Source organism: Protopterus annectens, chromosome 5.part0 (assembly GCF_019279795.1).
Source record: "Protopterus annectens isolate FY-2018-M chromosome 5.part0, PAN1.0, whole genome shotgun sequence".
Taxonomy (NCBI): domain Eukaryota; kingdom Metazoa; phylum Chordata; order Ceratodontiformes; family Protopteridae; genus Protopterus; species Protopterus annectens.
Window position 1 is genome coordinate 1,377,485,572 of NC_056735.1, and position 27,464 is coordinate 1,377,513,035.

The 27,464-nt window shown below is 43.9% G+C and overlaps 1 protein-coding gene across 1 annotated transcript in view; it reads left to right on the forward strand.

Moving 5' to 3' along the window:
• Window positions 1-27,464, forward strand: part of EED (embryonic ectoderm development) — a 967,389-nt gene that overhangs the window by 198,378 nt on the left and 741,547 nt on the right. The window contains exon 5 of the mRNA XM_044072008.1: window positions 15,416-15,541. Within this exon, the coding sequence (XP_043927943.1) occupies window positions 15,416-15,541 (126 nt within the window). The remainder of the gene's footprint in view (window positions 1-15,415; window positions 15,542-27,464) is intronic.

The following is a 27,464-nucleotide window of genomic DNA, read 5'->3' on the forward strand; positions in this document are numbered from 1 at the left end:
CTTAGCAGACAGCCTGAGCAGAAACATTTCAGATCCTCACGAATGGATGCTAGACACCAACTTATTCAACAGGATTACTGCAGTTTGGGGATGTCCCCAGATAGATCTGTTTGCATCCCATCTCAATCATCAGCTGCCTCGCTTTTGCACCAGGTCCTTCCACAAAACAGCTTGGAAAGTGGATGCCCTGTCGTTCAGCTGGAGAAGCCTTTCGGGATATGCCTTCCCTCCTCTTCCTCTACTACCTCTGGTATTACTGAAGATAAAACAGGACAAGCCCAAGTTCCTCATTTTGATTGCTCCAAATTGGCCTCGACAGTTTTGGTATCCAACTTTAAAGCACCTGTTCTTGGAGCCTCCTTGGATTCTCCCTCTAAACCCTTCTCTTCTGTCCCAGCATCAGGGTCGGTTACTACATTCCAATCTCAAGACCCTTTGCCTGGCAGCTTGGCTTTTCAAAGGAATTTGTTTTCTTCTAGTCTTCCCAAACAAGTTTTGGATGTTCTTTTGGAAGCTAGACGGCCTAGCACTAGGAAATCCTATGCCTCTAAATGGAAGAGGTTTTGTATTTGGATGCAGGACCGAGGCTCGGACCCTCTGGTGCCTGATCTCTCTTCTATTTTACTTTACCTTTCGGATCTTTTGTCTAAAGGACTTTCCTTTTCTTCCATTAAGATTCATGCTTCTGCTATTTCTGCTCATTTCAATTCTGATCCTCCTGTTTTTTCTCATCCTTTGGTGAGACAATTCTTGAGAGGGGCCAAGAATTTAAGACCTCCCAGGACCCCTCCTGTTCCTGCTTGGGATCTTAATTATGTTTTAGAAAAACTTACTTTGCCTCCTTTTGAGCCTGCTACATCTTCAGACATTAAGTTTTTATCTTGGAAGACAGTTCTTTTGTTAGCATTGACTTCTGCCAGAAGGGTCTCAGAGTTGCAAGCTCTCGTGGCTGTGGAACCATACCTTATTTTCCACCAGGACAGAGTATCCTTGAGGACTAATCCTACTTTCATGCCTAAGGTGATTTCGAAAGTGGCTTTAAATCAGACAATTCACCTTCCTACTTTCTTTCCTAATCCTCAAAATAAAGGGGAAAGGATTTTGCATTCATTGGATGTGCACAGACAGTTACGATTTTACCTGGACAAGACTAAAGAGTTCAGAAAATCTAATCAATTGTTTGTTTCTTTTGCCTCCAGTTCTCTTTGAAAAGCTATTTCAAAACAAACTATTTCCAAATGGATTGCTTATGGAATCAGATTTTGTTACACTCATCATGGGAAACAGTTTCCATGTACTGTGAGAAGTCATTCTACTAGAGCAGCTGCCACTTCTACAGCTTTTCTCAGAGGAGTTCCTACCAAGGATATCTTGGAAGCTGCCACTTGGAGTTCTGTGCATACTTTTTCCAAGCACTACAATCTCCCTTATTCTAAGACCAGGGCAGGCTTTGCCTCTGCTGTTTTGCAGGGTCTTCTTGCTGCCCCTTCTTCTGTCTAAGCCTCCTCCCCTTTTTCACTGCTTTGGGATTCCACCCTACAGTTATGACTGCAACAGTGAAACACGAAGAACATAGTACAGTTGTGTACACCTACCATAAATGTAGATGTTCGAGTGTCCTCACTGTTGCAGTCGGGGTTTCCCTCCTTCCTATCCCCTCTTTTTCTCTTATTTGTGGTGTATTTGTGTTTCCTTGTTGGATTCATTTCTGATTTATTGGGACTTCTGACATCTAGGGCAAGAAAGGCTGGAGAAGATGGCGTCGGCTGAGGGCTATGTACCAGAGCGTACTGACGTCAGGGTACTAGCTTGTACAGCCGACGCCGGACCCAGACTTTGGGATTCTGGCCGACCTCTGGCTGCCTGCCGGCAGGAGCACTCTACAGTTATGACTGCAATAGTGAAGACACTCTAACATCTACATTTATGGTAGGTGTACACAACTGTACTTTTCTCCTGCCCCACAGGGACAATCTCAATGACTTTCCTTTACTACTGCTGACCAAGGAGCAAACAGAAGCTCCTTTGGGCGGAAAATTATCTCTGTTTTCAGACAATTGGCACAGATTGACAAAGGACAAATGGATTTTGGACATTATAGACCAAGGTTACAGGTTCCATTTTCATACCTTACCAAGAAAACAAGGCATGCCAAACATACCACAAAACCAGAGGGCAGAGGCTATCAAGCAAATTTCTCTGCTTGCTCACATCAAAGCAATAGAAAAAGTTCCACAACAAGAACAAGGCCAGGGGTTTTACTCAAGACTGTTCCTTGTTCCAAGAAAAGAAACTCAATGGAGACCAATACTGGATTTGTCCGCATTAAACACTTTTCTCATAGTACCAAAGTTCAAAATGCTGACTCTACAGCAACTCCTTCCCATGCTGGGCAAGGGGTCTTGGCTGATTACTCTGGACCTCAAGGAGGCATACCTGCATGTCCCTATCAGACACAGCTGCAGAAGATACCTCAGATTTCTTGCAGGGCCAGAGCATTATCAATTCTCAGCATTGCCATTTGGCTTATCTACTGCGCCCAGAGTATTCACGAAATGCCTGGTTTCAGTAATTGCTCATTGCAGGCTCCAGGGGATCCAAATTTACCCGTACCTGGACGACTGCCTCATACAAGCTGACGACAAACTGATTTTGACAAAAAACTTGAATTATGTCATACAATTGCCACAGGCTGTGGGATACACAGTCAACTTCCAAAAGTCAAGACTTCAGCCATCCCAGCAAATAACCTTCTTAGGAGCCAAACTAGACACAGCTTCTCAAATGGCTTACCTGACAGAAGACAAGCCAAAGAAGTTAACTCATTATTTCAAAGGTTTGACAAGCAAAAGAAGTTAACTCATTTCAAAGGTTTGGCAAAGCTCACCCAGATGACTGCAAGGAGATTCCTACAGGCCCTGGGTTACATGGCATCCTGCATGCTCCTGGTTCCATTAGCAAGACTACACATGAGAAAGCTACAATGGTACCTAAAAAGCTTATGGTCTCAGCACAGCAACAACTTAGAGGCAACCATACCGCTCATTCCATGCCTACAGAAGGAATTTCTATGGTGGGCCTCGGTAAGCCAGGCAAACACAGGTATGTCATTCAAAAAACCTCAGATAACACAGACCATGACCACAGACGCCTCAGACCTTGGATGGGGGGCGCACATGGAGGGCAGATGTATTCAAGGACAATGGTCTCCAAAGGAAACACATCTGCATATCAACCAAAAAGAAATGCTGGCAGTAATGCATGCCATCGAGGCTTTTCGACAACAGCTTCAGCAAGGCCACCTGCTAATATGGACAGACAACACCACTGTGATGTGGTACATAAACAAGCAGGGGGGCACCCATTCTTACCCCCTTTGCAGACTGACAATGAATCTTTGGGAAAAATCACTGAGCCTAAACATACAGTTGCAATCCCAGTTTGTTCCAGGCAAAGACAATGTGCTGGCGGACAGCCTAAGCTGGAATTTCCTAGACCCCCACGAGTGGAGGTTACATCCAGAAATCTTCATATGACTCACCTCGACATGGGGCAGGCCAGAAGTAGACCTATTTGCCTCCCACCTCAATCATCATATACAAAAGTTCTGTTCAAGGACACATCATCCACAAGCATGGAAAATAGATGCTCTCTCATTCAACTGGAACTTCCTAAAAATCTATGCATTCCCACCTCTGCCACTGATGACCACAGTATTACTAAAGATCAAAGCAGAGAAGCCCAAGGGGATCCTAATAGCTCCAGACTGGCCAAGACAGCACTGGTACCCACTATTACGGAGCATATGTCGCAACAAAAAGTGGGCCCTTCCCCAATGGCCCCAACATTTGACTCAACACAACTTCAAGACAGTACACCCCAACATTCAGACTCTACAGCTAACAGCTTGGGAGATCCCATGAATAACCTCAATCTATCTCTCTCCAAGGAAGTTCAGAGGATACTAACAGAAGCCCGAAGACCATCCACCAGAAAGGTTTATTCAGCAAAATGGAAGAGATTCAGCATTTGGAATACCAGCAAGGGTCATGATGCATCATTATTGAGCATCCCTCTCATTCTGGAATATTTGGCAGATATGCTACAGAATGGACTCTCATATTCTTCAATAAAAATACATGCTTCAGCTATTTCAGCTAGATATAACACTGATCCACCTGTGTTTTCACATCCTTTGTTAAGGCAATTCCTTAGGGGAATCAAGAATATAAAGCCACCAAGAAAGGCTCCAGTACCAGCTTGGGACCTCAACTTTGTCCTAGAAAAATTTACTCTACCTCTCTTTGAGCCAGCAGCTTCTATGGACTTACAATTTCTCTCATGGAAGACAGCTTTCCTGTTGGCAATTAATTCAGCAAGAAGGGTTTTGGAACTACAGGCCCTAATGGCAATACCACCGTTCATAATCTTTCACAGAGACAGGGTCTCCTTACGAACCAACCCTACCTTTATGCCAAAAGTGGTATCTAGGGTTTCTTTGAATCAAGCCATTCACCTGCCTACTTTTTCCCAATCCTGAGAACAAAGGGGAAAGACTGTTGCATACCGTGGACATTCACAGACAACTTCGCTACTACCTGGACAGAACCAAGACCAGTAGGAAGTCTGATCAGCTTTTTGTAGCTTATGCCCCTAGAGTACAAGGAAAAGCAATTTCCAAACAGACTATTTCAAAATGGATTGGGCATTGCATCAGATTCTGTTATTCCTTCCATGGAAAGAGTGTACCAGCCAATGTCAGACCACACTCCACCAGAGCTACAGCCACCTCAACAGCATTCTTAAGAGGGGTGCCTACAAAAGACATTCTAGAAGCTGCTACATGGAGCTCCGTGCATACATTTTCCAAACACTACAACCTTCCTCTATATTCCAGATCCAGAGCAGGCTTTGCTTCTGCAGTCCTGCAGGGATTGATAGCTACACCATCCTTTTCTTAGAGCATTCCACCTCCCCCAGCTAAGCTATGGTATTCAACCCATATGTTATGACTGCAGTTGCATTCTTGAAGGACATAGTACAGTTTTGTACCTACCATAAATGTAGATGTCCAATAGATATGCAACTGCAGTCGGGTTTTCCCTCCCTCCTTCCCCTCTATGCCTTGGGTCCACTCCTATTCCTGTTACCCTTAGCTGGGGATATCTGTTATGGTGTATCTGTTTATTGCTTATTTATTTGTCTGGAAATCTGTTTTTCTTCCAATTGGATTACAGCCTTCCTTGGAGGGCACCTGGCATCTGGGGCAAGAAACACTGAAGAAGATGGCGTCGGCTGATGCTTATGCAATCCAGCCGCTCTGACGGAGAGAAATGTGACATCAGCCGACGTCGGACCCAGACTTTGGAATCCGGCCGACCGAGGGCTGCCTGAGGCAGGACAACCCATATGTTATGACTGCAGTTGCATATCTATCGGACATCTACATTTATGGTAGGTACAAAACTGTACTTTTAAACATACAAGGGTAAAACATTCTCTGATAAAACAATAGCCTTTGTACATCACAACTAAATGCAACATGAATGAGAAGAGAGAATGGTAGGATTAGAAAAGAAACTGCATATCTGGTGCAGCGGCAGTGTGAGTGTAGGATGGTGTGAGTAGACTAAGCAACGATTAACCAAGTAGTACAAGAAGCAAAGATGGGTCAAGATGCGAGGACATTATAGTAATGTGATGCATAAGACTATAGGAGGAATTTTACTTTTATAGCATGGTGCAAGTTAATGGGTTATACAGGAGATATTGGCAATGGAGAGAGAAGGGTATAAAATAAATGTTGACAGTGGAAAGATGGATTTTATAGAGAAAAAGGTAGTGATAGAGGGACCAGTAATGTAGGAAATGTAGAGGTGGACCCTCCAGTTCTAAAGGACAGCAGTCACAAGTTGATTCCCTCAGGGATCAGTCCTTGGAATGCTCCTTTTTGGTATTTACTTCTCTGAAGTCGAGGCTAATGTCAGTGATCTGTGGCTGACTAAATTTGCAGATTGCAAATAAGGAGCTTTCATTGAATCCCAAGCATACAAATATTCTCTAGGAAGGCACAGAAATGTTCTTCAGGAGGGGCTGAGCTAGACAAACAACTGGTGTCAGGGCCATGGACTAAACAATGTCAAGAAATGCATAATAGTATCCTTCAGGAATTCAAAATTTGGCACCGGAGACCAGCAGTTCCAACACACAAGTAATTTAATGCCAAACACAGCAAAAGGAACACACCTCCACAAATTACATCCTTCAGGAAGTCATCCACCCATTGTAGCTATCATATTGACAACACACCCCTTAGAGTTGACCCAGTAGTCAGGGACTTTGGGACATGCATGCATTCAGTAATCTAGCCTTTAACTATCACATGTATACATTAGTGAGGAAATTTTTCTATATTGCACAACTTATAAACAACTGTATGGCATCTGGGTCCAAGAAGCCATTGTTCCACTGTATTTGGCATTCATCAGACCTGTCATTGAGAGCAGTGCCCCCTTTAGTATCTACGTAGGAAGGCATATCCAGCATTTGGAACGTCCACAGAGGTTCCTCACTAAAAGGACAGATATGTATCCTAGAGACTACCCATCTCTGGAACAGGCTTCCCCCTCCATGGAAGCAGAGTTCCTCCCTAACCTAATTCAAGTGCAGCTTGGACAATTGGATGGGGAACAGGAAATTCATCACTGGTTTGGCACCTATGTCTCTAATGGATGCAGGCAACCTGTAGAAAGGTTCATCTCCTAGGCCCTTGCTTGTAAATGTTTCATTTCCCAAGATCCTGCGTACATTTATCAAGGGTACCTAAGCTTGTCAGATATTTGGGATGCATGGCTAGGCTTAAAAAGGCCCATGTGGTCGTTAGCCTAGTAAACATCTATGAACCTATACAATAGGGATAAAGAAAGGATGAATGGCTTGACAAGTGAAAGTAGGATAAATTTAGATTTCTTTGGGTTGAGTATGAGGTTGAAGTTGAGGTAACCATGACTCTCTAGTTGTGAAGTATTGTGTAGCTTTTTGGAGTTCTGACATAGAGGGGGGGTTGGGTAGATAGTGGTGGAGTCCTCTTCATATTGTATGATGGAAGTGTATGTCTGTACAGAAGGCATATTTATGAACAGGTAGAGAAGTAGTGAACTAAGGGCAGAACCTTGGAAGACACCAACTAAGCAGAAAGAGGTAGCACATGGCCTTTTGATGCTTTGTGTGTGTTGTTGAAGGTAGGATTTCAGAGTAATGCTTCAGTTGAGAGACCTATTTTACAGAATCTTAAGTTGGAATTCAAGTTTTGAGATGTCAAAATCTTTAAACAAGTCGAGGAATACTGGCTGAGTTACTGTGTTAAGTAATGTGTGAAGAGCAGTACTGTTACTGTGAGATGGGCAGAAACCATGCTAGGAAGAAGTGTATTGCTGCTGTTGAATGTTGGCCATTGTGAATTAATGCATTTTTGTAGTGTTTTAGACAAAGTATGGCTGTGCGTCAGAAGTTATAGGTGTCAGTAGAAGGGACCTCCTCTGTTTAGTAATGTATTTATTTCCAAATAGAAGGAAAGTAAGATTATTGGGTAAATCTGTTAATTAGTATGAAAATGGTGGGAAATATCCCTGTACAGACAGTTCATGAAACAGTATCTTTACTGTGAAAAATTTTAGCCCTTGGTAGAGATGAACCTTTGAAACTAGCTGCCATCAGTGGTCCTTCAAATGGAAACCTCAGTTATTGGCATTCATGGGGGCATTTGATTGATGGGAGAAGAAAATTCTCACCCCTTTTCTGCAGTCAGTGAATTTAGATAGTTGGTGTGCAGTACAGGAGAAATGTTTGCCATGGCAGATGACTTCTAACAGAGCACTCTTTTATTACCTACATTCTGTTCTGAACACACTCATACAGGGCACAACACCCGTTAGATACTCTGTCACACAAAAGCTATTGCTTATTTGAGTCCGTTAACTCTACAAACCCCGTTAACAGAAAAAGACTTCACCTAGAAACCAGTGTGGGATAAAATAACTCCTTTACAACCAAGAGAGTTCTCAGCATCTTCCTGTCAGCAGCTGGCAGCTAGCATTTCCGAAAAGGAGACATCCCACCATTGGGTTTCTAAAGATACTGGAAAGAATGATATATTGATAGTTGAATCCCTGTGCAAAATCTTAATTTTCCCCTCTTTCTTATGAGTGGTTGAGAATTGTGGGGAGGGGGTTCTTTAGCAGCAGCATCTGTTTTGTTGGAAACTTGTGGAAGCACAGCTTTTTTAGCTTTATGGCAGCAACTGTGCTTTTGCAGCAGTTTAGTCTGCTGAATGTGAAAGCATCCTATGTGGAGTTGCCTACACAGAATGGATCTTCTAACAAATTCTGTGCATCTTGAAAATTCGCCTTGTTTGTTCAATCTTTTCGTGTGCTATTGGATTGTGTGTCAATCCCAAGTGTAGGAGCTAAGTAATGAAAGGGTCGTCAGGGAGGAGACCTGCATTTTACTTTCTGCAGAAGGCTCTTTTCTGACACAGTACGTTACCGAAGTGTTACTAGATGGGTTTGAAGCTCACATTATAATTCTCATCCTACTAGGGTGAAGTCTAAAACAAGGTGTTCTCTACTTCAGTCTGTTGGAAGTTGGTGATGATTTTCTAGACTGTGCAGGTTGCATAGGTGCACTCAAAGCCTCTGATGAAGCTGATGAAGGGTGTAGTGCGATACTTCATCAAGCAGGTTGGGACTTGTTTTGTTTCCTACAGAGGAAGGGCGTTGGTGGTTGGGGAATGGACCTTCAGGTGTCTTAAATTGTTTTTGTTTGTTCGAATTCTAGCAGAGATGAATGATTTAGAGAAGTTTAGCTAGTAGCCATTTAGAATGTCAGGATTTTAACTGCTAATTCTAAAGTTACATATACCAAGTCGCCATTTCTCGGAATATTCCCTCTTTTTCTGAGGTATGGCTACTTCAGAGTTAGTTTATGTAAAAGTTCTTTGGGTGTGGGGATGGTGGGGGTTCTGCCCCCCTTACAAAAAAGTTTATACGAGAAGAGAGATGTTCAATATCTGCTCTTTTCATGTATTTTTCTTTCTCTGTATGTCAGGATTTGGCAGTCAGGTCGCAGAATTTCAGTTGGCAGATAGTGTCAGGAGCCCTTTCTACTCAGCTGATATGGGCACTTTAAAAGGCATGCCCAAGTCCTAAGATTAGGGTAACTTGGAGTATACTTTCTGCAAGTTACAGTGATCTCTGTGTGCAAGTAGCAAAGGTGTGAGGGACACAAGACTTCCCTGTTGAGAGCTGCAGGGGTGCCCACACCTCTGAAGGATGGGTGTGTGGCATCTTGCCCATCCTTATGGGAATGTGGAAGGAGGCAGCTGTGGTCCATCTTTTGGGTGGCACCTAGGGGAGCACTAGTTGCACCTGTGAGTACAGGACTGCTGAGCATATCTGCCACCACTGCTTTTGCAGACTGGTGTTTATACAGAGACGTAGATAGCAGTTGCAGAACTGTGTGGTGCATAATGGAGGAGGGGGGCTTGGATAATCTTGTCTAGCTTGTGCCCTTGGGACCAAATGTTCTGGACAGTGCTTTTGCCCATTGAAGATCAAATGGGCTTTATAGGTCATGGTGGGAGGAGTTTGCAGAACATGTCAGACCCAAAATAAAGTGCATTTCATCAGTTTAAAGTATGTGCCTGTTCCAATTTGTGCATCATTTTTGACCTATATTTTAGTTGTTCCACACCAGTTTTTTTTTCCCCCCTCACTCTTAGTCTTGTGGATTCTAGAACATTGCCACAGCACAGGGTGGTAAAGCAATTTTTCAGTGGGATTTGTCATGTCAGACCTCTGTTGGGAGTCTTTCTGCCACAGTGTGAAAACTCTCTCTTTGCGCGGTTTTGCGCACTGAGCAGCGTCTGGCAGCGCCACCTAAACAGGTTTAAACTATTCCAGGCTCCACAAAGTCTGCTCTTCACTTTTTCCCTTGGAACTGTTCAAACTCTAAAAGTAATCTTCTCTTTCTAAAGCCCTGCACTTGCTCAGCTCTTATAAGGAAACACTAACTAAAGCACTACACCCTCCTTGACTTCTCATAAGTATTAGACTCCCGATTGGTCCTTCCTGATCAAGTGAAAAATCAGTTCCCTTCCCTAATCTGATCAGTAAAAAAAACAGTTCCCTATACTAATCTGGTATGTCCAAGGGTCAGTTTCAATGTTACTCTCCAGTCCAGCTGGTGAATCTGGGAATTTTGAGGCAATGTTACAATTGCCTTATGTACACAGACAACCCTCTCCTCCTTCCAACAAACTCTAATACATGTGAGAGATGCAGTTACACAGCCAGACTGGAGGCAGAGCTCTCTCAACCCAAGACTGGCTCAGTCAGGAGGAAAAGGTAACCACCCACACCACAAATCCAGTCTCACACAGACCTATTGCATCTGCATACCCAACACATAAACACACAAAAACATACTCGGAGGCTCTAAATAAAAATCTGCCTAAACAGCAAAGACCTCCTAAGCAGATATCCAAGCAACAGCCACCCCTCAACAATACCCACGAATCACATCTCACAAAATCAGTGTGCCTCAGTCACAGCCCTTAAGGTCAAACAACACACCAAATACACTTGTTATAGGGGACTCTGTTGTCCGGCACACTGACGTCCTGGTCACCAGACTGAACATGGAGAAGGTCACTGTAAGCTGCCTGTCGGGTGCCAGGATCCGCCACATAACGCAAGCACTCAGGTCACTCCAAAGCAAGTACAAGTTTGACTCAATCATTGTCCATGCTGGTGTGAATGACCTGAGACGTACCTCCCTGGACTACATGAAAAGAGACATAGAGGAGCTCTCTAACCATGTAGCCCAGGCTGGTATGACCCTGACCTTGAGTAGCATCTTGCCCTCACCAAGAATGATGCCACAGTATAAAGACAAAATGATCAGTTTCAACAATTGGCTAAAGTACTGGTGTCATTCAAAGGGGATCCAGTGTCTGTCAGCCTGGGATGACATGCTCGACAAGCCACGTTGCTTCGCTAGGGACGGCTTGCACCTATCACCCTTAGGCTTTCGTATACTGGCCAAGGCTCTTGCCACCCCCATAGTGCCTTTTTAAGGCAAGGCTCAAAGGACAAACCCACCTCCACAGACAACCCAAGGATAAAAAAACTAAAGGTAATGCTACTCAATGCCAGAAGTCTAAACCTCAAGATGCACGCACTCGAGGCTTTCCTCAGTATGGAGAAAATCGATGTCTGTGCAGTAACAGAAACCTGGTTCAAGGCTCCTGAGAGCACCCCAGCACTACCAGGTTATAACTCATACCATGTGTTTCGGCCCCAAAACTCTGACCAAAGCACAAAAGGAGGGGGAGTATCTATACTCATCAAAGATACATACACCTCCAGGTTAGTGGCACTGCACGAAGCATCGGAAATCATCCATGTGCAACCTACAGCGGGCAAAACTGCCTTTCAGTTTGTAGCCTGCTACAGAACACCCTCCCTATTACAGGAACCCCACTTGGCATTCCTGAGAACACTGGAGAATATGAAGGTCTCTCCAAACACTATGTTATTGGGTGACTTCAACTACCCAAACATTGACTGGGAAAACTACTGAAGCCTAAACACCCTCGCCCAACGGTTCCTTGAATTTATAAACTCTAACGCAATGGAACAACTGGACAGCACTCCCACAAGAGGGAACAACATATTGGACCTGGTCATCACCAACATGGGGACTCTATGTACCACACCAGAGGTAAACCCCTCATTGGTAAGATCAGACCATAAACAAATTTCCCTGGACATCCATATCCTGTCCCCACCCCCAGCCAAGGAAATCACTGTAAAGAATTTCTCAAAAGCCAACTTTGCACTTCTGAAGACTGAGGTGGAATCCTTACAGCCCAATCCGCAGAATCCTTTACAAATGCATTCTGTGAGCACCTGCAGGAATGCATGGATCGTGCTATCCCAAATTAAAACCAAGACTCACTCCTCCAAAAACAGGAGACCGGTCTGGTGGACCCCGGCCATAAATAAGCTATACAACAGAAGGAGGAAGCTACTACATGACAGAGCAAAATCCCCAAAAGGGAAGGCATCTCTGATCAGTATTAGCAAGAAACTTCGATCCCTCATAAAATCATCAAAGGCCAGTTTCGAAAAAAAAATTACCCTAGACACTAAAGATAATCACAAGGCCTTCTTTAGTTATGTCAGGAGCATGGGCGGAAACTCCCAGATATGCTCTGAATTGTTGACATAGCCAACATCCTGGCAGACAGATTCAGCGCAAACTTCTCCCCCCTCCTTCCACCCCAAAAGAGCAAATGCCTGTCCCAACTGAATGTAACCTCCCTGACATCACAGATGCACAGGTGAAAGCTGCCCTCTGCAAATAAAAAAACACAGCATCTATGGGACTGGACGGTGTCCCAGGCTGCGTCTTACACGAGCTCCAAGAAGAACTGAACCCTCACATTAAGTCACTGTTCAAACTTAGCCTTACTACAGGGTGTACCCAAAGAATGGCATACAGCTACAGTGATCCCACTCCACGAAGGTGGTGCCAAAACGGACCCCGGAAACTATCACCCCATAAGCCTGACTAGTCTGGTCTGTAAAGCTATGGGAGTGCATTATCATGGAACTCATAAACCAAGACATTGGGTGTCTCCAGACACTGGACCCTACCCAATTCGGCTTTAAGGGCAGATCTTGCCTCTTAAACCTAGTTGATTTCTTTGAAACAGTTACCAAAGCCATAGATGAGGGCAAGGTAGTCCACACAGCCTACCTGGACCTCGCAAAAGCCTTCAACACAATACCCCACTCGGGCATCATAAATAATCTTACCAGCTTAAATATCAACCCCTATATCACAAGATGGGTTGCAAACTGGCTCAGAGATAGAACCCACATGGTCAGAATCGCAGGTGCCATGTCCGAATCCAAACCAGTTACAAGTGGCGTCCCACAGGGCTCAGTTCTGGGACCTCTCTTGTTCGGTATATACTACTTTGAGGTTCAGGCTAACGTGGGGGGAATTATGCCTGACAAAGTTCCCAGATGACTGCAAACTGGGGGCCATAATCGAATCTCCAGCTGACACAAGCATCCTCCAAAAGGGTCTCACAGAGACGGATGCTTGGTGCCAGAGCCACGGCCTCAAGCTAAATGCTAAAAAGTGCATAGTCATCCCCTTTGGGAAAAACAAGGTGCCCACAAATTACCACATAGGTAGTAATCCATTAAGTACGGAAGAAGTAATTAGAGATTTGGGGACCAACGTAAATAGTAATCTCTCCTTTGATGATCACATTGCCAAAGTGGTTAGAAAGACCTTCTATATAGCCCACCTTATGAAAGGGTTCGCATCTAGATCGAGAGGTCATTGTGCCCCTCTACTCGTCACTCATCAGGCCCATAATTGAATACAATGCCCCTTTTGGGATGTACCTTACCCGACACCTGCAGCAACTGGAGAGACCCCAAAAGTACCTCACCAAGAGGATCATGGGCTACAAACAGATGTCCTATGCAGCTCGACTAAAGAAACTCCAGCTCTACTCAGTTGCTTACCGCCTACTCAGAGGCGATCTATGCCTGACGTACAAAGCCATGTCAAACCCAGAATTAATGGACATGCTCCACCTCAAAAAATCCAAGTCCCTTAGAGCTACACGCTCCAGGGACCTAAACCTCAGCACAAAAATAAATAGGGCATGCTGGATGTTTTATGGCAGTAGAGGGCCAGAAGCCTTTAACTGATGCAGTGATTGGGAGTGCTACCAAGTACGGCTGCTTTCAGTGGCTGGTTCTCTAACTGCTCCATGCATAGTGATGTGTGCAGCAAACACCCATCATCATTGTATGCCTCCACCAAACATTAGTCTGGTTCATCACTGTAAGAATAGATTATTTTTTGGAGGTGTCATGCTTCATCATTTGTTAGCCTAAACCTTTATGCTCTGGGCTACTACTGCCCCATTTTGTTGATAATTTGGAGTATTGCTAGGGACTCTGCTGTTTTCCATAATCTGTAGAAGACTTATTGAAGAATCCAAGAGTTATGAGCATTCACTTTGTTAATGCTTGAGAGGTCCCTCTACAAGGATGCCTTGGTTTTGCATTCTATCCCCATTGTATTTAAATGTCCAAAGACCAACCCACCCACTTCCAACAAAAACACACAAATGGATAAGGTTCATCTGCTCCTTAATGCTGATGTTCCATTTTCCATGAGTAGACTCCTAAATTTGGAGTCTGTTTTGGAAAACTGGGATTTCTATAGAATTCTCTACTTTAGAGCACTGGTTTGTCACATCCTGTATTTCTGCTCATACTCGCTGCATGCTATTATTTTACTTCGATTTATTAAGTGGTAATACACCTTGAATCTATTTTTTCAGTTTGTAGATGCACTGGACGATTGTAATGAAGTCACAGTAATAACCAGAAATTACACTGAAGTCACGTATGTTATTTCCAGATTTCATGACATGAAATTTGAATTTAATTTTGAGAACTGTAAATCAATGTGCCCGTTTAAGTAAAAAGTCTTATTTTTTGTTATAAAGCTACTGCACATTTTGATCATCTTGAGAGGATGGGGATCAGGAATTTTGTTTTGAGTGTGGTGTGTAAACTCCTTGCACAAAGTGCGTTTGGGTCAAAAGTAGTATGCCCCTCCTCCTTTTTTTTTTTTTTTTTCTTTTTAACATTTGTTAACCGGGAAAGTCCGACTTGGAACAAAGCCAATTTTTAGGGGCGACCTGGGGAGAAACGCTCCAGATGCATGTCTTTGTAACGTGGGAGGAAACCCACACAAACGCAGGGAGGACATGCAGTCTCCACACAGAAGGCACTCCAGCCATCTTGCTTTGAGGCGACAATGCTACCGCTGCACCACTGTGCTGTCCAAACTTGGAACTGCACCTCTTGTATGGGATTCAAGATTTTATAAGCATTTGAGAATAACATTAGGCAATAGCAATCATTTTACCCACTGCAGAGTTCAGTTGATGTGAGTATTCTCGTTTTATTTTCTGCATTTTGGAGAATGCATGAATAGATGCTCTCTTTGATAAAAGCATTTCATAAATACCAGACATAGTTGTGTTTTTAGTGATGGTTCATTTCAGGGCATCATCCACCAAAAGTAGTGCATTAGAAACCATTCATTTTGTTAAACTGCTGTGCTATATTACATGCTTTTAATTAAACAAAAATAGACTTTTCTGACCAGGATTACATCCAATACCTTAAGAGCTTTGAGTTACCAGTCAACCACTGAAATTTAATTGCTTCTTTCTACTGAGAGGAAAGCTCTGGCTGTTGATGTGTCTGCTTTTGCTTTACTTGTATTGATCCTTAACAGCTTTGCTCAGGCTGATGAAAACTTTTATACCTGTGCATGGACATATGACAGCAATACGAGTCACCCGCTTCTGGCTATTGCTGGGTCAAGAGGGATTATTCGAATAATTAATCCCATCACAATGCAGTGTGTAAAGGTATATTGTAAATGCATGTGTCTCTCTCTTTTTTTTTTCTTTTGTTTGTAAATTTACTCTTTGTAATGGTTTAAAACCTGCATCAGTGGTGTAGCCTGTTTCACACTTTGGTGCAGGAGTCTTTGGGTTCTGTTCCCACACCAATTAGATCAATTGCTGATGCATAAGTGCAGCATATGGGTGGGGGGTGCTGCACTTTTGGGTGTGTCACCTTTTGGATGCGATGTTAAACAGAGGTCCCGTCTGCTTGAGTTGGTAGCTCAGCTCTGGTGGGTGTAAAGGATCATGTGGTACTTGTATTAAAAAAAAAAAAAAAAGTTCCCCAATACCCTTGCCAAATTTTCCTAGTAATTTAAATGCTACCTGTCATCTCCCTTGAAAAGGGGCCTCTAGCCTAGTGGGACCAACCTGGTTAACAAAGGATAAATTTAAGATGGATAAAATGCTTCCGGTAGATGCAGATATAAGAGAAGATTCTCTTATAAAGTATTTGCCCAAGTGTTGGAGCTACCCCATCCAAGCTTCTGATCATTTCATTGCCACTTTTTCCTGACATCCCTCGATGGTGCTTCCAGGACCCCCATTATTAATTCTGTTAAGCAATATTTCTGTGCTTTATTGTCCTCATTTGCCAATTTGCAGAAATGCCACAGTTTCCATGAATTTTTTCCACCACTCTGCCAGCTTGTATGATGCAACAGTAATTTCCTTTCAGTACTCCCATTTTTTAAAGATCATGTAGTAAGAGCTTTGCATGCTGAGTGTTCTCAGTTTAATTTCCTTTGATAACCATCTGTTGTATAGCATGTGCTCTGTATGTCTCTCTTCCAGTAGGCTTTTGGAAAAACTGAACCCTTAGTGGGTCACTATTGCAGCTGTAACTTAGACTTTGCCAGTGACAGGGAGCACCATAATGTCTGGCCTCTTTTTCAGAACTGAGCACCTTTCCCCTTTTTAGTTTCTCCAAATCTTTTGGGCTTCTAATACTATGACGAGACTGGACCCCATTCCTAAGTCATAGTATGATTAAAGTTCATGAAATCAGTATTTTCACTCTGTCAGCCAAAAGTGCTCTTCGCAGCACCCTCAATGTGCCCAGTAATGACTCCTCCTGTAATTCGTACAGAGTTGCATGTATTGACAGCATATCTAAATGTGATTGTAGACTCTCTTTTTTTATAAGACCCATTGCTCCTACTACTATTGGAACTATCTGGGTATCTTTTTTCCACATTGCTCTAGTTTCTGCTTGCAGAGCCTGAAATTTTATGACTGTGTCTCCCTGTAAGCAGGACACTAGTCATTGGGTGTGGCAAGATCAGTGCTACTTGTTTTGATGAACCACTATATCTGTTTCTCTAGCATCTTTTTTGTTGGTAATGGATGATCCCATGTGATATAGACCATTTTCTGTGATGCTTTGTGGCTCATGTTTCCAGTGTTTCTCAGCCACTCTTCAAAACAGTAATGTTTGCACAATCCCCAGTGCAACAGTTTTGTCACATTGCTAAGCCTTTCAGTATACAGTCCTTCTGCCATTAGTAGGTTGCATCCAGCAATGAGGTGTGCAACTGTTTCCAATTCTGTTTTACAAAACCTACATTTGTCTGTTTCTCCCATATTTTCAGTGGACTTTGTAAACCAACGTGTATGTAGCCCACTGTCTTGGGCCGCCAATATTAACCTTGGTTTGAATTCACCTCTCCTTAACAATTTCTGCATTTGTTTCTGATCAACATGAGGTTCTTCCAGTAGTTTTCAGTACTTGCAACTATATTTATGATTTTTCCACATTTCTTGCCTTTTCATCTGGTCTTTCACTTTATAGTCTGTTTTTTGGCACATTCAGTTGCTTCCTGATTTTTATCTACTTCTGGTTTGATTTCCATTCCTGCTTGACACCAATATGCTTCTGCTAGGTTAAGTAGAAAAGTCATCTTAGATTTATTCTCCTCATGTTTCAAAAGTTTCACTATGTTTGGATCTCGTGAGGTCAGCAAATGTGTGTGAAATCCCACAATTGCATTTCAAGGAGGCCCATCCCTCCTTCAGAACGGGGAATATATAATCTTGGTATGCATTGATTTTTATAGATCTGGTGAGCATGAAGCATCCTTATTGTTTTAATACCTAATCTATCCATCACAATGATGTCCTTCAAGGATGCATCTGCAGTCTTTACAAATGGGTTGTCCTGTCGTCAGGCAGCCCTTCGGTCGGCCGGATTCCAAAGTCTGGGTCTGGCTTCGGCTGGTGTCGCACTTCACCCGACGTCATTGCGGCAGTTATTCGGGTATAAAGGCATCAGCCGACGCCATTTTCCCCAGTCTTTCTTGCGCGTGGCGCCAAGCAGAAGCTGTTCGCAAGTGCCGGTCGGTCAGATCCAGAGATTACTACTACCGAATACTACTTCGAAGACTTCTATAAAGCTAAGTACCCCGTTGGGGACTCTCTCTTGCCTCAGCCGATGTCAGAGAAAGTTAATAACTGTTTATCTTGTGGGAAACAAATACCTCATAAAGATTTCCACTCTATTGCATACATTTAGGCCCAGACCACGGCGTAGCAGCTTGTCTAGCCTGTGCTTCTTTAACCGACGGACGCTTAGGCGCCGGTCGGACTTTGCTGAACAGATTTTCGGCTCGATTTTGCCTACATTATGCCGTCGGATCCTCCCACTACGCAAATAACAAAAACGCAAAGAAAAGGACCGACACTCGCGGTCCGCGGTTTCGCCGAAACGCGGTTAAGCAAACCACGAGTGTCTCGGTTTTGGCGAAACCGAGCAAGCGGTTCTTTCTTCAGCCGATAACATGCCTTCTACCGAGGCCTCTTCTAACCTGGTAGAAGCGGCTTCTGAAATCCAACCTTCTGTTGCGGTTTCACAGGATTTATCAGACACCATTCCCTGGATATTTCAACCCCTGCACGTGGAGCTGCTAGGCCTCCTCCAGCTATGTCTATTAAGGCCTTTGCCAGGGCTAAAGCAGCCAAAGCATCAAAACCTGTGCCTGCCAAGCCCCCTCTCACAGGCCCAGCACCAGCTCCCATATGCTTTCTTTGGCTGAGGATCTCATCTCTTTAATTCGTGGAGCCCAGCCTCATCCAGACAGGGCCTCTCCCTCGTCCAGAAAAGAGGCCTAGAGCAGAGCCCCTGAGCCAGTATCCACAGATGATTCCTCTGATGACTCAGAACATACAGACCCTCCTGAGGCTTCTTATTCTCCTTACGAAGACTCTGATGCTGAGGAGTCCATCCCTTCAGCCTCTCCTCCTGAGGAATTTTCCTTTGGGGAAACCTTGCATGCTATGAGGGAACAATTTCAGTGGCAGGGCCAAGATTTCTCAGACTCTAGAAAAGGCTTAGGACCTTTCTACATTTGCCACAGCATAGGCCTTTAGCTATACCTCCAGTTCTTTCTGTTGTTGATGATGCATTTAATGATGCTTGCACTGCTCCTGATTCTTTACCTCCGGCTCCTGCTAAGCCCGATAGGTACTACAGGGTCCCGGACACTCATCACCACTTATATAAGGCTCCTTTTGCAGATCCAGAGACTATCTCCCAGGGTCCTAAAGCTGTAGCAGCTACTTCTAAAAACCCCTCCCTCTGAAAGGGAATCCAGGTCCTTAGAGATGGGGTAAAAAGTTTACACCTCTGCTACTTTGTCAGCTAGAGCTTTGAACTGCCAATTTCATATGATTCAATATCAAGAGTTTATGCTTGACCAGTTGACTAAAAAGCTGTCCTCTGAAGAATCTTTAGATAAAAAGTATGTTCAAGAAATGGTACATAACATACATCAGGTTAGTAACCATTCTTTAAAATGTGGCTATGATGCACTGGAGGCTTCCTTTAGATCAGCCATGACTGGCACAGTTATCAGGAGGCATGCATGGTTGAAAGAACAGGCATTACCAGACCATGTCAAATCTAAGCTTTTGGATGCACCTATGGACAAGGTCAATTTATTTGGTTCCCCTGCATAGCAGGTACTAAAAAAGATGGAAGAGAAAGCAAAATCTGTGCAAACAGTGAAAGATTTCTTACAAGTTCCACCTCCAAGGTTTAGCAGGAACTGGCCCTCCAAGAATTGGTCCTTTCCGAACTCCTCTAAGGCACAAAGAGGCAGGAATAGGCGCTCTAGAGGCAGAAACCAATCCAGGGGTGCCTACAGGGGTCGCCAGTGGCAGGGTAACAACCAACGAGGCACGGATACAGCCACCACCACTACAACAACTCAATCACAGTGACTTGGCGGTGGCACCGCCTACCAGGGAACAACTAGAAGCACCCTTAGGCGGAAAGCTAACCTTATTTTCAAGAAACTGGCACTGCATTACAAGAGAAAAATGGATTTTGCAAACTATAGACCAACGTTACAGGTTCCATTTCCATACTCTACCAGGAAAGAGAGGAATGCCAAACCTACCACCTACTCAAAGGACAGAAGCTCTAAAACAAATATCTCAATTATTAAGAATGAGAGCTGTGGAAAAGGTACCATCTATGGAGCAAGGAAAGGGATTTTACTCCAGACTCTTCCTGGTACCAAGAAAAGAAAACAATTGGGAGGCCTATTCTAGACCTGTCCGCTTTAAACACATTCCTCATTGTTCCAAAATTCAAAATGCTGACCCTACAGCAGCTTCTTCCCATGCTGGGCAAGGAGTCTTGGCTGGTAACTCTAGATCTCAAGGAGGCATACCTGCACGTCCCCATAAGACCAATTTGCAGAAGATACCTCAGATTTCTTGCAGGATCAGAGCATTATCAATTCTCAGCATTGCCCTTTGGCTTATCTACTGTGCCCAGAGTGTTCACGAAATGCCTGGCATCAGTAATCGCTCATTGCAGACTTCAGGGGATTCAAATCTATCCATACCTGGACGACTGCCTGATACAAGCGGACAACAAAAACAAACTAACAGAAGACTTACAAAGAGTCATCTACCTGCTGCAAGCCCTGGGATATACAGTCAATACAAAAAGTCAAGGCTGATTCCATCCCAAAGAATAACCTTTCTGGGGGCAGAACTGGACACATCAAAACAAATGGCATTTCTAACTGCAGAAAAGAAAGAGCAACTTCCTCTCTACTTCTTAGCATTAACAAAGCAGAACCATCTAACTGCAAGAAAAGTGCTACAAGCTCTAGGCTTCATGGCATCCTGCATAATACTGGTCCCTCATGCCAGGCTGCATATGAGAAAGCTACAGTGGTACCTAAAGAATTTGTGGTCCCAGCACAAGCACAGCCTAGAAACCAAAATTCCAATGATCCCATGCCTGAAGCAAGAGTTCCTATGGTGGGCTCAGGCCTGCCAATCAAACACAGGATTGCCCTTCTGCAAAAGTCAACCAAGACAAACCATCACGACAGATGCCTCAGACCTCGGTTGGGGGGCACACATGCTGGGCAAGTGCATTCAAGGCCTATGGACTCAAGACCAGCTGCATCTGCACATAAATCTAAAAGAAATGATGGCAGTAAAATTGGCAATCCAGGCATTCAGACCTTTTCTCCAAGAAGGCCAGTTAAGGACAGACAACACCACAGTTATGTGGTACATCAGCAAACAGGGAGGCACACACTCATACCCTCTATGCCGGCTGGCACTGGACCTATGGGATGTGGCTCTGAGCTACAACATTCAGTTACAGGCAATTTATGTACCAGGGAAGGAAAACATTCTAGCAGACATATTAAGCAGAACTACAACAGATGCCCACGAATGGATGCTGCATCCGGACATCTTCAAAACCATCACAAGAGAATGGGGATTACCACAAATAGACTTGTTTGCATCCCCATTCAATCACCAGTTGAAGAAATTCTGCACAAGGACTTACCACCCACTTGCTTGGAAGGTGGACTCCCTATCTTTCAGTTGGAAAAGCCTGACAGCATATGCATTCCCACCACTTCCTTTGATGCACAAGGTGCTTCTGAAGATCAAAGAGGAACGTCCGAGGATCATTCTGATAGCCCCAGACTGGCCAAGACAACATTGGTATCCACTGCTGAGGAGCATGTCCGGGAACAAATATGGACACTGCCCTGATCCCATTACTGCTAACACAGAACAACTTCAACATCCTGCATCCAAACCTAAAACTCTGCAGCTAACTGCCTGGAACATTACATAACAGCAATTAACCCAAATTTATCCCAAAGGGTTAAAGACATAATCCTGGAGGCTCGTAGACCTTCAACAAGAAAGAATTATGCAGCAAAATGGAAAAGATATCTCATCTGGAGTACTGCAAAGGGGCAAGATGTGACACTGGTGAACATAGCCAACATCCTGGAGTACTTGGCGGAGCTCTTCCATACAGGCCTGTCCTATTCTTCCATCAAGATACATGCATCAGCTATTTCAGCAGAATACAGCTTGGATCCTCCTGTCTTCTCAGATCCTCTGGACAGACAGTTTCTGAGAGCAATTAAGAATGTAAAACCTCCCAGGAAACCTCCATTGCCAGCATGGGACTTGAACTTTGTGCTAGAAAAACTGACTCTTCCTCCTTTCGAACCAGCAGCAACAGCAGAATTACAATACTTATCCTGGAAGACTGCTTTCCTGCTGGCAATAACTTCAGCAAGAAGGGTCTCTGAACTACAGGCATTAATGGCAGTGCAACCCTTCCTGATCTTCCATCAAGATAGAGTGTCCATGAGAACAAATCCTACATTTATGCCTAAGGTGGTATCCAGAGTCTCTTTAAATCAGGCTATCCACCTTCCTACATTCTTCCCCAACCCACAGAACAGGGGAGAAAGGCTCTTACATACCTTGGATGTACACAGACAATTATGCTACTACCTGGACAGGACAAAAAACAATAGAAAAACTGACCAGCTTCTGGTAGCATATGCAACAGGAAAGGAAGGAAAACCAATTTCTAAACAGACAATCTCCAAATGGATAGGAAATTGCATTAGATTTTGTTACTCCTACCATGGAAAGAAAACTCCAGAGAACATCAGGCCTCACTCCGCAAGGGCTACAGCCACTACCACAGCTTTCTTACGAGGAGTGGCTACCAAGGACATTATAGAGGCTGCTACTTGGACCTCCGTGCATACATTTGCCAAGCATTGTAACTTACCTCTATACTCTAGATCCCGTGCTGGTTTTGCCACTGCTGTTGTTGCAAGGGATCCTAACTACACCATAATCTCTTCTCATTTCCTCCTCCCCTAGTTTAGCTATGGTATTCTACCCATTTGTAAAGACTGCAGATGCATCCTTGAAGGACATAGTACAGTTTTGTACCTACCATAAATGTAGATGTCCGACAGGAATGCATCTGCAGTCAGGATTACCCACCCTCCTTCCCCTCTGAGGTACTCCTAGGGTATTTGCCAATCTTCAGCTAGCTTGGGGGGGATCTATTATGGTGTATTTGTTTGTATATATGTACATACATGCTTATTTTGTGTGTTTGCTCTCTACTATTTGGAAACTTTGGCATTTATCCAAATTTAGCCATCCAATAGGGCACCTGGCATCTGGGGCAAGAAACACTGAGGAAAATGGCGTCGGCTGATGCCTTTATACCCGAATAACTGCCGCAATGACGTCTGGTGAAGTGCGACACCAGCCGAAGCCAGACCCAGACTTTGGAATCCGACCGAAGGGCTGCCTGACGACAGGACAACCCATTTGTAAAGACTGCAGATGCATTCCTCTCGGACATCTACATTTATGGTAGGTACAAAACTGTACTTTCTTCGTGTTTCACTGTTGCAGTCATTACATTTGGGTAATCTGCTGGCAGGTTGCCCTCAGTCGGCCTGATTAACAAAGTCTTGGGTCTGCATCAGTTGATGTCCCTTCTTCCATGACGTCAGGTCGTCAGGGGTATAAAACATGCAGCTGATGCCATTACATCAGTCTTTTTCTTGCTGTGCGGTGCCCGAAGCAGTTTGCAAGTGCCGGTCGGCCGACTCCTGAAATTTTCGTTTTCGAGTTTCAGAACCGAAGTCTTTAACTAAAAGTTAAGTACCTCGTTGGGGAAACTTTTTTTGCTCCTTACCAATGTCAGTAAAAGTTAATAATTGCATTACTTGTGGGAAGCAAATACCGCATAAGGATTTTCATTTGTACTGTATTCCTTGCCTAGGCCCTGACCACAACGTGCCTTGCTGTCGGTTTTGTGCTAAATTTAATCAATGCACGATTAAACGTCTGTATATTTTTGCTTCTAAATATTTTGGCTCAAGATTCAACTATCCAGAAATGTCATCGGGTAGCAATCCGACTACCGAAATACCTAAAAAAACGCAAAGAAAAAGACAGAGACAGACAGTATAGGTCCAAAACCGACTGTGATGCTTCTCCTAAGCCAGTCGCCCATTCGCCGGTACTCAGGCGCTTTCACAGCCCCTGATATCCGCTACTTTTGATTAGCAAGCCTCTACTGAGACCCATTCGGAGTCTGGTATGCCACGCGATGCTTTAAGTATTGAACCCATGGATGTCTCTACCTTAGATGGGTCTGGAGCCGCTGAGCAGGCACCGGCTTCTGAGTGCGTTTTCAGGCTTAAAGATTTGTATATTAAACCAACGCCATTTTCAAAAGTAAGGCCAACGTCTACTTCTATGTCTAAAAAAAATTATGCTTGGGCCAAGTGTACAGGCCCCAATGTCTAAAAAAAAAACAAATTATCAAAATGGCTGAAGATTTAATTACCTTGATCAGGGGTAAGAAAGTTTACATGTCTGCAACCTTGGCAATCAGGGCTTTAAACTGTCAATTTCATATAACTAAATATCAACAGCATGTCATGGGTTTACTTAAACAGAAAATTATGTTGATCTCTGACTGTATGGAAAATAGAGTTGCAGGATTTATTACATTCAGCTGAACAAGTTGGAAAACATACTTTGGAATGTGGTTTTGATTCTTTGGAGGCCTCTTGCAGGGCTGCTGTTACTGGATCTGTGATGAACAAAATCTGCCTGACTATGTTAAAGCAAAATTGTTGGATGCTCCTTTACAACAGGACAATCTCTTTGGTAATAAGACTGAAGAAGTTTTAAAAAAGATGGAAGATAAAGCTAAATCTATGCAAACTGTGAAAGATTTCTTAAGAGTGCAACCACCCATATTTAGTAGGCGTTGGCCTACTAAGAACTGGTCCTTTCCAGTTCCCATGAGAGCCACTCAAGTCAAACCCAGATATTCCAAAGGCTCCAGGTTTCAGTCACAAGGAACTTTTAGAACAAAACAATGGGGTGCTTCCACCTCTTAATCTGGAAGAAACAAGGCACCTCCCTGTGGTAAACAGTCTCAATGACTTTCCATTACAATCACTAAGCACTTAACTTTTGGCCGCCCCTTTGGGGGTAAAACTGGCACTTCATGCACGAAACTGGCAACTGATTACCCAGGACAAATGGGTTTTAAATATAGTATCCCAGGGATACAGATTTCATTTCCACACGTTGCCAATCCCAAATGAATGGTCAGATCTGCCTCCAAATCAGTGGGCAGAGGCCCAGAAATAAGTTCTGTCCCTCATGAATATGGGGGCTATTCAACCAGTACCAGAAGAGGAAAAGGGGCAAGGTTTCTATTCAATACTTTTCCTGGTACCCAGAAAAGTCCAGTCATGGCGTCCAATTCTGGACTTATCCATTCTTAATACATTTCTGGCCATTCCAAAATTCAAGATGCTGACTCTTCAACAGTTACTACCTATGCTAGGCAAAGATGCCTGATTGGTAACTCTAGACTCAAGAGGTTTACCTGCATATCCCAGTCAGGGAATCTTGCAGAAGATACCTCCGCTTCAAAGCAGACTACTTGCATTACCAGTTCTCTGCACTGCCCTTTGGCTTGTCTACTGCGCCCAGGGTTTTCGCAAAGTGCCTGGCACCAGTAATTGCATTTTGCAGGCAAAGAAATATTCAAATTTATCCATACGATTGCCTAATTCAGGCAGAAAACAAGGACACTCTTCTAAAGCATCTGGTGTTCATAAAAAGGGTTCTAACTTGTCTAGGGTACCCCATAAATGAAAAGAAATCACAACTGCTACCCTCTCAAAAACATTGCATTCCTGGGTGCAAGCTTGAATACAACTGCCCAAATGACTTACCTTAAGCCAGAAAAGGAAATTCAATTGATGACTTACTTCAAACAGGTGACCACAAAAACCCAGCTATCTGCAAGACAAATTCTGCAGGCCTTGGGATTCATGGCCTCCTGCATTCTTCTAATTCCATATGCAAGACTGCATATGAGGAAACTTCACTGGTACCTAAAAAGTTTATGGAGTCAACATTGTCACAGCCTGGAAACCATGATTCCTATCATACCTTGCCTGCAACTAGAGTTCTATGGTGGGCAGAGGCCTGCCTCCAAAACAAGGGACTGCCATTCACTCCACCCCCTGCCGCCCAAACCCTAACTACAGATGCATCAGACTATGCTTGGGGGGGGCGCATCTGGCAGGGAAATGCATTCAGGGCAAATGGAGCCCAAATCAAATGCACCAACATATCAATCAGAAAGAGATGCTAGCTGTACAGAATTCTCGGACAGCCTTCAAGGACTACCTTCATCCAGGACAACTACTGATAGACAGACAACACCACAGTCATGTGGTACATAAACAAGCAGGGGGGGTACACATTCTTACCCCCTTTGCAGAGTAGCCATGGCATTGTGGAACATGACCTTGACTTGTCAAATACACATCTACAAGCTCAGTTCCTGCCAGGAAAGCTAAATACTCTGGCAGACGAACTAAGCAGAAATCTTATGGACCCACACGAATGGAAACTGGAAACGCAAGTTTTCAGCATATTGACACACAAATGGGTGAGCCCAGACATAGTTCTGGGGTGAGGCAAAAAGATCGATCAGTTGGACAAATTCTGCACAAGAATTCATCACAAAAAAGCTTGGAAAGTGGATGCATCTCTCCGCAAACGTGATGGATGGCATTTTGGAGGCTAGAAGGCCACGTACTAGACAAATGGAGAAGATTATGTGCCTGGAACCAAGCACAAGGAATAAGCACAGCAATGCCCAATATTCCTCAGATTCTGCAATACTTAACGGAGATGTTTCACAAGGGCCTATCTTTTTCTTCCATAAAAATCCATACGTCTGGCATTTCAGCTCATTACAACACAGAACCTCCCCTCTTCTTTCATCCTCTGCTAAAGCAGTATCTCAGAGGGGCCAAAAATTTAAGACCTCCCAGGAGAGCACCAACTCCTGCATGGGAACCTGTTTTGTTTTGGAAAAACTCTACCTCTTGAGCCAGCTGCTACTGCGGACCAGAAATTTCTGTCTTGGAAAACAGCTTTTCTTTTAGCAGTCACTTCAGCTAGAAGAATTCCAGAATTACAGAATTACAGGCTCTTATGGCAGTGGAGCCTTTCATTATTTTTTATCCGGACAGGGTGGCTCTCAGGACCAATCCATCCTTCATGCCTAAGGTGGTATCCAGTGTGGCTCTTAATCAGACCATCTGCCAACTTTCTTTCCCAATCCACAGAACAAGAGTGAGCAGATTTTGCATTCATTGGATGTACACAGACAACCAAGATTCTACTTAAACAGGACAAAATCTTTAAGAAAATCTGAACAACTATTGGTGGCATTTGCTGCAGGGGCAGAGGGAAAGGCTATTTCAAAGCAGACTATTTCCAAATGGATAAGCCATTGTATTCGTTTCTGCTATATGCACCATGGTAAACCTGTCCCTAAGGGGATCAGATCTCATTCCACCAGGGCTGCATCTACTTCTGCAGCCTTTCTCAGAGGGGTTCCTACCAGAGACATTCTAGAAGCTGCTACTTGGAGCTCAGTTCATACGTTTACCAAACATTACCATTTACCTCTCTTCTCTAAATCCAGAGCTGGCTTTGCCACTGCTGTCCTGCATGGCCTTATAGC